At 37.8% G+C, this 14,006-nt stretch overlaps 1 protein-coding gene across 2 annotated transcripts in view; it reads right to left on the bottom strand.

Moving 5' to 3' along the window:
* The window catches only part of RAB3C (RAB3C, member RAS oncogene family), a 301,062-nt gene extending 296,015 nt beyond the window's left edge, over positions 1-5,047 (bottom strand). The window contains exon 1 of one of the 2 annotated variants that reach the window (XM_007176087.2): positions 4,809-5,047. In XM_007176087.2, coding sequence (XP_007176149.1) covers positions 4,809-4,826 — 18 coding nt within the window. In that variant the 5' untranslated portion in view covers positions 4,827-5,047. Of the gene's footprint in view, positions 1-3,979; positions 4,126-4,808 lie in introns of those variants that run through there. The other variant, XM_007176086.3, reaches the window with a different exon arrangement.
* Between the last annotated feature and the right edge of the window lie 8,959 nt (positions 5,048-14,006).

The raw sequence follows: 14,006 nt of genomic DNA, 5'->3' as shown, positions 1-14,006 counted from the left end.
AGCTTAGAATGGCAGGGGAAAATTGTGGTTATGCCATGTAATAAAACCACAACTTCTTGGACTAAAAAAATGAAAATGGAAAATCATTCTTACACCACAGAAATTTATTTTTACTATAATTCCCCTCTCTATCCTCCACTTTCCTTTACAGAAGAAAGGTGGATACTTGAGGAATTTGCTCAAATGGAGTAAGAAAAAAGTTCTTGTTTCTCCAATGTCAACTAGAGTTTTTCTCCGTAAGGGATGAGGACTAAAATTCCATTTCTTATAAAGATAAAGGGATCATCATAGAGGCTGGATGTGCTTAGAAATCCCACAATAATAAAATGCAAGATTGCCATGTACCTTCCATAGCCAAATGAAACAATGATACTTAAACTTTGATTCTTTGTAAGTTGTTTTTGTTATATAGCATGGCTGTATTTAATATCTATTGTGGTTTTCACCTCAACCTCATTTTCAGCCTACACTTATATTCTTTCTTCAGTCCTCCTCATTTTTAGCCAAATAACCTTTTTTGGCACTCTGCTTCATGGTTTGAGTAGTTTCAAGTTTCCTAAATAGTTAGAGGGCTCTGCGCTTATGTGATGACCCAGAAAGCTTGTGGATGACAAAATTGAAGATAAGCATTTAAACAGAGACAATGAATTCCACTAGTCCTGCAAGAGAGTAAGTAAAGCTGCAAGAAATTCAAACCCAGGAAACAGAAAGCTAGCCATTTTTAAAACATTGGCCCTTCTCAAATATTTGGTTTAGTTTATACAAGATAATTTTATAAACAGAAGAGACAATTTTCTTTCTTCTGAACCAAATGAATGAATCAAATTATATCAATAGTGCCCTCATTCTTTACACCACCATTTTGTGTCTTCTTGAGGAACCCAAAATAATAGAGGAAATAACAAGGGCTTTCTAGAGTCTGGCAGAATTTTGAATTTACCGTGTTGGGAAAGTTGTTTAATCTTAAAAAGTTCTAGTTATCTGCCCATAATTAGGATAATGGTGACCTCTAGGACTGTTTTATATCTTACACACACACACACACACACACACACACATACACACACACACATACACACACATACACACACACATACACACACACATACACACACACACACACACACACACACATACACACACACGCAGAGAGATCTGAATGCAAGGCACAGTGCTTGGCACAAAGCAATAGATAAACTGGAATTTGTTCAACCTGGCTCCTGAATCAAACGACAATTTGTTCATGAGAGTCTTGCCCTCAAGTCATGAGCGCTGCTATTACCCATTTCATTTGGCCCTCAGAATTTATGGATGCACTGAATGAAAAAACACAAAATGACCATCTCCTGCATTAAAATTCTAACCCATCATTTGGAACACTTACCAAATGCTATTCCTGGTTATTTAGTTGCAAAGGAAATACAGACAGAAAAGACTATTACTGTTTATTTTTTTAATAGTCACTATAAAACAATTATTATCCCTCATTTTGCATCAACTCAGAGAGAAATATTCTTCAGAAAATTTGCATATATCAAAGATAACTACCTCGAACAGAGCACCAAGCTATGTACATAGGCACAATAAATACTTTTTTAAAGACATTAATTTTTAAAGGATTCTTTGATTTAAGAAAATAAAATAAGTAAATTAGGAAATCAACAATTAAAGAGCACATTTTGTCTCACTGAATAAATGAACTAAATATTTTTACATGGGGGAAAGAATCTCTTAGGATAATGAAACTATAGAATGAGGTTTTGCTTGTGACTCATTTTCCAGAAACCTAAGGGAAAACTTAGGGGCATGTATTTTAAATGATGATGTGGTTCAGTCTTTAAATGGAAAAAAAAAAAGTCAACTATTCATCTCGTTGCATTTTCATATGTCAAAATCACCTGGAATGTGATTATGTGCTTATGATTCAGAAGTACAGGTGCTGAGACATTTCTTGCCACTTAAAAAAAAAAAAAAATATATATATATATATATATATATAAAGCATGTTTATAGTTTTTATTCTTTCTATATATATAAAAAGCATGTTTATAGTTTTTATTCTTCCTATCATTATATATGTTTGAAAACCTGACAGTAATTGAGAGAGGGCCACTATAACAATTTACTTGGTAAATTGAATCAATAAAATGCGCTTAAATGAAATATACTACAGAAAATAGTCTTTGATTTTTTTAATGTACATGTTATTCTTGATAGCATTTGGGCATTGAAATTTTTAATTTCAAAAATCAAGTCCAATGAATAAAATACATCCTAAATATGACAACTCCATCCAGAAGCAAATTAATTTTGTTACCTATTTTTATATTAATTATTCATTAAAGTTCTGACTAAAATATGGAATTACAGTGCCTACTACAAAGTTGATATGAAATAATTTAAAATAGTTCTTAAGGCACTAATTTCATAGAGTTCTGTAACATTTTAATGACCCTTCTGAACATTCTAAGCAATTATTATAAGCAAATAAAAATAAAGATGCAGTGTGATTTATTTGTTAGAAATTTATTTTAACATAAACACTTCAGTGCATATATGGGTTTGATGCTAAATACTAACAATGTACTATTAAAATCTACTGTCAATGTTTACTTGTAACCAGATATGATTAATTTAGCCAGTTGGTTCCTGGCAGTACCTCTAGTAGTGGGAAATTATCATAAGCCAATATATCTTGATTGCAACAGCCTGTACCTTTATTGTCTGTCCAGATTCTTTTCACATCCGGTCTATAATGAAAAACTAAGTCAAACAGAGGTATTAGAAGATTCACAATGGGGCCAATGTTCTCTGGAACAAATCAAATTTTCAATAACTCATAAGGTAATTCGAGAGCTTCTATTATATAATCCTTCAACAAACAATTAAATTCTACAGATCTTTTTTCATTGAACAGTCCAGTCAGCATATATCTTAATATACATAACCCATACCATAAATAAAAAGTAAATTGAAGCATACGTTTAAAGCCCTTGATTTTTGTGGAAAATGTTTAAGCACGAATTAAAGTCAAACATTTATATTGGTGGATTTGGTAGCAGGGCTGGGTTCTCAAGAGAGACAACACGTTCCAAACGTGTGTTCCATTCCCCTCTCAATCCCATTCATAAAGTGCCTTTCTGTTACGCAATGGGATCACTCTGCTTGGTAATGAACACAGGCTAATGTTTAGCGTTAACTGATTGTACATACAAAGGAGAAAGCATCACTCATCTTTACTTAAAAACAAAACTTAAGCAAGGTGCTTAGGCAGAGGCGCCTTTGCACCGGAGTCAAAGGAAGCAGACATAAGACTGTGACTGAAATAGGGAATCGGAACGGACAACAAATGGGCACATTACTCAGGAAAGCTCAGAGGATAGTCTTTGAAACGCAGCAGTAAACCAGTTGTGTGGACAGCGATAAAGGCTTGCTTACTTCTGGGAAGAGTCAAGCCAAAATGGGTTTGCTTTTTCCATTGATACTACTAGGACCCTAACTGAAGAAAGAGGACTATGGGGACCCTAACATTGGCTTCTCCTTTCTTAGCGCGCTCTTAACCAATTGGTATTCGCTCTATCCCGACTCCAGTAGAGTTCGCAACCCCGAACCTCGCCATAAGTCCGTGTGTCTGCACCGCGATCACAAACCAGGCAAGCCAGGAGGGGCAATCAATGCCAATACGAGATTGCATGTTCCTCTGACTTTTGTTTGCTCAAGTTTACGTTTTAGACATTATAATCCTCCTTGTGGAGCCTAGGAAGATAATGTATACTCTTACCCGCGTCAAAACATCCCCAGTCACAGCCCCGCGTAGCGTAGAGGAACCCAGTTCTGTTCCCTGGACCAAGTCAGAACCGCATCCCCGCGGGTGGCTGCCTGAGACCTTCCCTTAGATCGGGCGCAGTTTATGCTGGGAGCGAGGGAGAAAGCATCTCTCTCAATTCCTCCCGAGGCCACACTTTCTATATAGACCCACCTGCATGGGAGCTTCGTGTCTCATTGTTCGCAAAGTGTCCTCTCTCCCTGGCTAAGACAGTGCTGGCCCGGGAGCCCGATCAAGCGTGCACAGCTCGCGCGCTTCACGCTCCACACTGCACTCTTGGGGTTCGCTAACCGGCTCCAACATCAGCACCGGAGCTGTCCCTTCCTGGCGCCGCACACGCGTACTGGCTGAGAGCCCCGCGTGCTCCTGGGAGTTGTAGTCTGACCCTAATGAGCTTTCCAGCAAACCGGTGAGCCGTGAACTACATTTCCCGGCAAGCCAGCATAAAAACGGGCTGCTCCTCCAGTTGGACTCGGCCGCGGAGCCTCCCTTCTCTTTTGGAATCGCTCCCGGTTGCTGCTGCTCTCAGCCTCACAGACTATTTCCTCGCAAGGTGCAGGCGAAAGTGACCCCAGCTCATCTCAGCTGGAGATTTTTCTTTGCTACCTATCGCTTTCCGAAGCTAGATTGTGATTTTTCTTGTTAGGAAACGCACTACCTTGTGCTAATTCCCAATCTAAACGAAACCTGCTCTGCGTTCTGGAACTCTCCGCCCTACACCTCCCCATCCTGAATCGGGAAAGTTTATTCATTGCCATAGGCAGAGTGGGGTGGTTTTACAATCTCATTCACCAAACGCGGGGGAGAACGAGAATGAATGGCACACACATAAAGAAAGTGGTTCACTCACACAATTGCATTGAGAAGGCACCCACGCGCGCGCGTACACACACACACACACACACACACACACACACACCCATCAAAGTCCATCAAAGCGAGATTTCGCTCAGAGCGTGCAGAGTAACTCCCTTCTGCTTACCTTTCCATACAGCTCCATTGCAACTCAAGGTTCCGAAATTCTCAGTAATCCCTCCTGCTACAAACGAGGTTAAGGTCTCACCCAGGAAGCGGAGCTAAACGCACTACACAATGGAAGGGGTGGGGGTGGCGGCCGGCGGAGGGAGAAACGAGGGACGAGGGAGCACAGCTAATTTAGATAGATGGTTTCTTTTCTCTGGAGGGAGAGTGTGGAGTCTTCAAGTACCAGCTGCAGAGAAAGAGCTGAGAGTCTCTTAGGAAGTGCCAGGGGCGCGATCGTGCTGGGCAGCCCCTCCCCAGGCCCTCCCCCAGACACCTTCCACCGTCATTAGTGCGCACACACGGCCGCTGCTGGCCCAGGGCTGGAGAGCTGATAGGGCACTGGGTTATTTACCCAAAGGAAGTCACAGAAAATGAACACATTCATCACCAGAGCCTAGAAGCACCGTCACAGAACACGATAGGAGACCTCTATTAAGTTATCCTGTCCTTTCTTTAACACAGAGTCATGCCTTACATTACAATCATGCTCCTCCAGACTAGTTCAAAAATAGTTTTGAAATCTCGGAACTGTACTTTTATTACACTTATCTTTTCCCCTCAGTTCACAAATATGTGTGACTATCCATATTCTCTGTACCAATCTAAAAACTCCCTTTTCCCCTTAAGAGTAAATGTTAATCAGTCCAGTAATCATCCCTGCCTTTCACGTGCGGTCAAAAATTGGAGGCAGAATGGGAAAAGAATTAACTTGATACTGACAGAGACATGGAAGTAATAACTTAAAACTGCTTGAAACTTCATTGCACTAGACAAAGCAGTAGAACGGAGGTTCTTAAACTTAAATGTGCTTGAAAATCTCTTGGGGGTGTTAAAATTCATATTCTCAAGGCATGCGTAGAGATTCTGATTCACTGGAAGTGATTAGGTGTCTGGGAATTAGCATTTTAAACAAACACTCCAGCAATTCTGATGCAAGTGGTCCTTAAACAGAGAACCACTGCCTTAAAATTTTTTATGTGTAAGAATTTTTCAAAAATACAAACCTCAAAAACTTCACAGACTGACTCAATATTGCAACAACAATGCATTGGGAACCTACCATGTTCAAAATGTCCCAATAATTTTAGATTGTGTTTTTGTTTTTGCCTTTTTTTTTTTTTTAAGAAATCTAAGATCTGTCTTCTAATCTTGCAATCAATGAGAATGTAATGTGATATCACCTAGGTAAATAGTTTTTATAGCTACTCAGAAAACACATTTGAAAATGCTCCCCTCATAGGGGAGCATTGGTTATGTGAACGTTATGTGAGGTTTCAAGCAATTTCATTTAAATTAGCTAATAGCAAATAAAATTAAAAGGTAAAAACCAATATCAATATGTTTCTTCATAGCTTATTACACGTAAGCCTTCTGCAGATCTTTTTTAGATCTATGTAAAGGTGCACTTCTTTATAAATTTTTTCCAAGAGAAGTACCAACAAAGTAATATTGACACTTAAATGTGTATAATTATTGGCATTTAATAATAAAAATTTGCACAGCTACTTAGAGCTTGTCTTTCTTCAAAAAGATTTCCTATAATTTTCATACTATCATCATCACCTTCTGAAATTCTCAGAATTCAAAGAGTCTGATACCACAGAACATGTTGAAACATTAAAAATGTCGAACCCTCTCGGATTTACTATTATTTGAGAAGTTCACCCCTTCTTAAAATTTTATTACAATGATGTACCTCCTCAGTTTTCTAGTATATCTTTTATTTGTGGAAGAACCCATGAAAATTGAGTTGTGGGGAAAAAAAAAAAAAAAACGTTGTGAAAGGTTTGGGGGAACTTATTTCTGTCCTGTTTCTCCTGCCTTAGGTGGTTATTTAAGTGGGTGAAGGGAGTAAAAAAAAAAGCTAGCCAGGGACCAACTAAACAAACAAAAGTGGACTGGAACTGATTATCTCCTTAAAGTCAGAAGAGCACTTTACCTTTGCTTGAAATTAGGCCACCATCTGTGAGTTTCATTCCCAAGGTCGCCAGATGACTGCTGGAGCTCCATCTCTTACATCCACATTCTAGCCGGCAGGAAGGAAGATATGATGAAGAAGGGCATTCCAGCATCCCTTTTAATACACCAGTGCTCTTACATTACAGTGCCTAGACCTTAATCTTATGATCATACCTACTTGCAAGGTAGGCTGGGAAATGTAGTCCCTATTCTGGGTAAACATGTGCCCAGCTGAAAATCAGGAATTCTGTTATAAAATGGGTACTGGGGAAGAACAGGTGCTGGGAGACAGCTGGTAATCTCTACTACAAGGCATAAGGGGAACTATAAGATAAATCTTGCTGCTTTTTTCCCTTTGCAATTTTTACTGAAATGTGAATGTCTAATAATTTTAAAATTTATCCATTCCCAGGGATATCTGTAATTTAAGAGCAATCAAAGCCTTAAAATCAAGGAATTACCCAAAGGTTAAAATAGTCTGGTTCTTGTTGAGGAAATAAGGAAAGAGGGAAGTCTTCTCCACTTACATATGAATCTGGGGTTAGTTGATATTAAAATGGTTTTAAAAGGCAAAGTAGAGTTAAGTGAAGGCAAAGAGCCCACCAGTGAGTGTCACAAAGTATGTAACATGAGCACTTCCCCATATTAGAAAGTAGAGCAGGCTCAAAGGTCCTGAGGTCCAAGGAGCATGATTTACCCAGGGTCACATAGATGATTAGAGGGATAGCTGAGATAAGAACTCTTAAATCTTTGTCTTTGGATTCAGTTTTCTTTTCATTGTCCAACATCACTATTCATTACTGATTGGCTTTTACCTATCCTGTGTTTATCTGATATTTACTAGCATTTACTTTGTTTTTTGTATTTATCTAGTTCATCTATTATTCACTTTGTTGTTATCAGTCCCTGTCTATATCAGCTCTATTAAACAGTAAAATTCTATCAAGTAGGGTTAAATGGGGATAATTTATTTGGCTAAAACAAAGCCAAGAACAAGAATAATTAATTATTAATTAGTAATGATGATGTTGGTTAATTGAAAAATAGCATTAGATATTTTGTTTCTACCATTGTTACCATCTCTCTGTTAGTACTTACATTGAAAAATAAAATGACTGAGGCTTGGTATAAGAGACATGACCCTGGGGATTCACTTACTCCCTCATGCACGCCTTACTCAAATCCATTGTGCAAGGATATGCCTGGGTGCCTAATCCTAGGTGTTTCTGGGACCATTTCCAAACAAAAAGGAGGTTTTTCTGGACTGAGCCCTGTTACCTTTGTCTGACTCTCTGTGTTAAAGCTGTCTTTGATTTCAACTTTGTGCAGCATCTGTATCAAGAAATACTATTGATTGTCTCATGTTCCCTTTGGAAGAAATTGAATATCCCCATGATGTTATTGATCTCTTTTTAATTAAAAGGAAAAAATTTTAACTCATTCTTGCTCATGATTTTGCTTATGGACACCTAGCCAGCAAGATGTTCGGCCAGGATTTGAAGCTCAGGGTTATCTAATTCCAAAGCCCAGATTCTTGCCCATAGTTTTTCTCACAAAAGGCAATATTGACAGGGCAGACAGCAGGAGCAAGAAGAACTACAATCCTGCAGCCTGTGGAACAAAAACCACATTCACAGAAAGATAGATAAGATGAAAAGGCAGAGGGCTATGTACCAGATGAAGGAACAAGATAAAACCCCAGAAAAACAACTAAATGAAGTGGAGATAGGCAACCTTCCAGAAAGAGAATTCAGAATAATGATAGTGAAGATCACCCAGGACCTCGGAAAAAGAATGGAGGCAAAGATTGAGAAGATGCAAGAAATGTTTAACAAAGACCTAGAAGAATTAAAGAACAAACAAACAGAGAAGAACAATATAATAACTGAAATGAAAACTACACTAGAAGGAATCAATAGCAGAATAACTGAGGCAGAAGAATGGATAAGTGACCTGGAAGACAGAATGGTGGAATTCACTGCTGTGGGACAGAACAAAGAAAAAAGAATGAAAAGAAATGAAGACAGCCTAAGAGACCTCTGGGACAACATTAAATGCAACAACACTCACATTATAGGGGTCCAAGAAGGAGAAGAGAGAGAAAGGACCCGAGAAAATATTTGAAGAGATTATTGTCAAAAACTTCCCTAACATGGGAAAGGATATAGTCACCCAATTCCAGAAGTGCAGTGAGTCTCATACAGGATAAATCCAAGGAGAAACATGCCGAGACACATAGTAATCAAATTGGCAAAAATTAAAGACAAAGAAAAATTATTGAAAGCACCAAGGGAAAAATGACAAATAACATACAAGGGAACTCCCATAAGGTTAACAGCTGATTTCTCAGCAGAAACTCAACAAGCCAGAAGGGAGTGGCATGATATACTTAAAGTGATGAAAGGGAAGAACCTACACCCAAGATTACTCTACCTGGCAAGGATCTCATTCAGATTCGATGGAGAAATCAAAAGCTTTACAGACAAGCAAAAGCTAAGAGGATTCAGCACCACCAAACCAGCTCTACAACAAATGCTAAAGGAACTTATCTAAGTGGGAAACATAAGAGAAGAAAAGGACCTACAAAAACAAACCCAAAACAATTAAGAAAATGGTAGTAGGAACATACATATCAATAATTACCTTAAACATAAATGGATTAAATGCTCCAACCAAAAGACACAGGCTTGCTGAATGGATACAAAAACAAGACCCATATAAATGTTGTCTTCAAGAGACCCACTTCAGACCTAGGGACACATACAGACTGAAAGTGAGGGGATGGAAAAAGATATTCCATGCAAATGGAAATCAAAAGAAAGCTGGAGTAGCAATACTCAGATAAAATAGACTTTAAAATAAAGAATGTTACAAGAGACAAGGAAGGACACTACATAATGATCAAGGGATCAATCCAAGAAGAAGATATAACAATTATAAATATATATGCACCCAACATAGGAGCACCTCAGTACATAAGGCAACTACTAACAGCTATAAAAGAGGAAATCGAGAGTAACACAATAATAGTGGGGGACTTTAACACCTCACTTACACCAATTGGACAGATCATCCAAAATGAAGATAAATAAGGAAACAGAAGCTTTAAATGACACAATAGACCAGATAGATTTAATTGATATTTATAGGACATTCCATCCAAAAACAGCAGGTTACACTTTCTTCTCAACTGCACACGGAACATTCTCCAGGATAGATCACATCTTGGGTCACAAATCAAGCCTCAGTAAATTTAAGAAAATTGAAATCATACCAAGCATCTTTTCTGACCACAACGCCATGAGATTAGAAATGAATTACAGGGAAAAAAAACGTAAAAAACACAAACACATGGAGGCTAAACAATATGTTACTAAATAACCAAGAGATCACTGAAGAAATCAAAGAGGAAATCAAAAAATACCTAGAGACAAATGACAATGAAAACACGATGATCCAAAACCTATGGGATGCAGCATAAGCAGTTCTAAGCGGGAAGTTTATAGCTATACAAGCCTACCTCAAGAAACAAGAAAAATCTCAAATAAACAATCTAACCTTACACCTAAAGGAACCAGAGAAAGAAGAACAAACAAAACTCAAAGTTAGCAGAAGGAAAGAAATCATAAAGATCAGAGCAGAAATCAATGAAAGAGAAACAAAGAAAACAATAGCAAAGATCAATAACACTAAAAGCTGGTTCTTTGGGAAGATAAACAAAATTGATAAACCATTAGCTAGACTCGTCAAGAAAAAGAGGGAGAGGACTCAAATCTATAAAACTAGAAATGAAAAAGGAGAAGTTACAACAGACACCACAGAAATACAAAGCATCCTAAGACACTACTACAAGCAACTCTATGCCAATAAAATGGACAACCTGGAAGAAGTGGACAAATTCTTAGAAAGGTATAACCTTCCAAGACTAAACCAGGAAGAAATAGAAAATATGAACAGACAATTCACAAGGAATGAAATTGAAACTGTGATTAAAAATCTTCCAAGAAACAAAAGTCCAGGACCAGATGGCTTCACAGGTGAATTCTATCAAACATTTAGAGAAGAGCTAACACCCATCCTTCTCAAACTCTTCCAAAAAATTGCAGAGGAAGGAACACTCCCAAACTCATTCTATGAGGCCACCATCACCCTGATACCAAAACCAGACAAAGATACTACAAAAAAAGAAAATTACAGACCAATATCACTGATGAATGTAGATGCAAAAATCCTCAACAAAATACTAGCAAACAGAATCCAATAACACAATAAAAGGATCATACACCATGATCAAGTGGGATTTATACCAGGGATGCAAGGATTCTTCAATATACGCAAATCAATCAATGTGATACACCATATTATGAAATTGATGAATAAAAACCATATGATCATCCCAATAGATGCAGAAAAATCTTTCAAAAAAAAGGCAATATTGATTCAAGATAATATGTTTAAAATGTTTTACAAAGAAGTTTTACTAGACTTTGTTGTTATTGTTGTTGACCTTGCTTGGGAACAAGGATACTACGTATAGTCCTCTCATGGAATTACTGGGTTACTTATATCTTTTCATACATATTTAAATTTGAAAACTGTCAACATTTTCAGATACTGATTCATTTGATGCACTAGAGATATTACTAAGGAGCTTTGTATCGATTTCAGATCTTTTGGTTAAGTGTATATGTTATATTTCCCAATCATAGAAGATAGCTTTAGAATAAACAGATTATAATTATGCAAATTATGCGAAAAACAAAGGAATTTTAAACAAAAGTCTCCACATTTCATGCAAAGTACTTATTCAGCTACAGGTTTCAGATTGGTAATCTTGCATGAAGGTTATGTGACCTACATCTTTACAGAAACCAGGCTTACTTCCAAAGAGCTAGATATCATTATCTTTTTAAAACAATTATATTGTAAAGCTATTACAAATTTTGAAAATAATTTTATAATCAAGACCCAGCTTAACTATGTGGAGTGTAGATTTTAAGTTTTCTACCTCTAGGCTTCTGACCAGTCAAAAAAGAGTCAATCAAACATACTAACTCTGAGAACAGAGGGTGGCCCTAAGCAGCATCTCTTAGTAGAATTGCAACAGTGTGGAGTGTGTGTGTGTGTGTTTTGGGGGTGAAGGTGGGAGGTTGAGAAGTGAGATAGAAGAGCATGCTGTGGGCACCCAGCCAGAGCACCTGTGGCAGTCAACCTGCGTGCCTTCAATAGCTCTAAGCTAAGCTTATATCTAAGAGCCAAGTCTAGCTAAGAAGAATGAGGCTCATGACAAACATCTATGTCCTGAACTTCCATAGCACTTAAAACATGACAGACTAGTACATGAAGAAACGTTCTTACAGATGGTCTAGCTGAATCCTCCCATTTTATGCATTATAAATTAGATTCCAGAAAAGTGAAATGACCTGCCTAAAGCACCACATGTCATCCGATGCCATTGAAGGGGTCTAACAAATATTGGAAAAAAGGCTATCTTGAAAGTACATCACAATTTATTAATTAGTCAATTTTATGTGTATCAATAATTTTCATTGAGTTATTTTTAGGTTTACATTTTATACTTTAAAATGGAGAGTCAGAAATGATAAGACACCATCCTCATCCTCAAGTGGGGTTCCAAACTAGTTCAGAAGACCAGATAAACAGGTAACAGATAACAAGATATCAGTGGCAGAGATAACACAAAGCAGGGCCTGATTAGCTACCTGCCGGCTCTTCTCATTAGTAACTGCTTTAAAGATTTATAGGAAAGAGTAATCAGTTCAAGGATATTCTATGGAGAAGTAAATTATGCCTCTGAATCAGAAGGTATCCAATTGTAAATGTAGAAGGTGAGACAAAGACTAGAAGACCTTCAAAGGAACTTAAGGATTATTTAGTATTTTTCTGAGTTTGCAGATAAAGGCTCAAATATGGGTAACGACTCACCTAGCATCACACTAATTAATAACTGAGCCAAGACTAATACGCAGTTCACATGACATTAAGACCAGAGTTCTTTGTAAATATACAACATTTCAACAATCACTACTTTGGACTTGAACACTTATTTGCTATCTCATAACTTAACCAAACTTTTGCTCAAAAATCATGAAATTATCACACATTAAATCAGAACTCAAAAACCTCCTCCAGAAAGTTATGTGATCAGATGGTTATCTCTCCTATGCTAGCTGAGAAACAGTGTATAAAATCTAAGGAAAGCTGAAGTATAATACTTTCCTTTTCACATAAGGGCTTGTTAAATATTTTAAATTTTATTATTTTTAAAATGTGACATAAGCTACAGAACCAGGTTTTACTATTTTTCTAATTAAAATAAAGTTTTACTCAAGTCCCCACATATTAAGATGGTTAGAAAGTTCAGTATCAACTGATCTGACAGAAATGAGGGCAAGGGTTTCTCCTTCCTCCCTCCTCAGATTACACAAGAACCGTGAAGGACAGGCAGGACAGCAAAATGGTAGATGCTGGACATCTCTGATGGTCACAGATGCTGCTTTTTTTCAGGTCAACATGGCCCATTTGTAGTCAGGTAGCACCATTCTCCCCATGCCAAGCTAGGCCACAGAGATTCTGATCAAAATCCCAAGGTCATAGGCACATAGTGTATCAGTTAGCTTTGCTGGGTAACAAACAATCTCAAAACTTAGTGATTTAAACATTCTTAGTTCATGATTCTGTGGGTTGACAATTGGGACTGGACTTTGTTGAGTGGTCTTTCTGTCTCACTTGGGTTTACACATACCTCTGTGGTGAACTACAAGTCAGCAAAGTGGCTTCTTGGATTGTTTGGCTATCAGATGCAGGATGGGAGAAGGACCAGGCCATGTGTCTCTCATAGAGTAGGATATTTCAAATCTGTTCACATGGCAGTTTTCCAGGTTCTAAGAGAAAGAGCAGAAACACACAAGGCCTCCTGATACCTAGATTTGGAACTGGCATATCATCCCTTCCACTCCATTATATTTACCAGAAGACATCACAATTCACCTCAGATTGAAGAGGTGGAGAAATAAACTCCACTTCTTGACGAGAGGAGATGAATAGTCACATTTCAAAAGGACTCAGATACAGGAAGCTGTGGAGACTGTGGCCACTGTTTCAACTTGCCACACACAGCCCAGCATTGCATCAAGGCTTCACCATCTCAAAGGCTCTGCATTTCCATGAGCACCTG

Source organism: Balaenoptera acutorostrata, chromosome 2, assembly GCF_949987535.1.
Source record: "Balaenoptera acutorostrata chromosome 2, mBalAcu1.1, whole genome shotgun sequence".
NCBI classification, from domain to species: domain Eukaryota; kingdom Metazoa; phylum Chordata; class Mammalia; order Artiodactyla; family Balaenopteridae; genus Balaenoptera; species Balaenoptera acutorostrata.
Note: the sequence above shows the minus strand (reverse complement) of the source record. Positions and strands in the feature narration are given on the sequence as shown.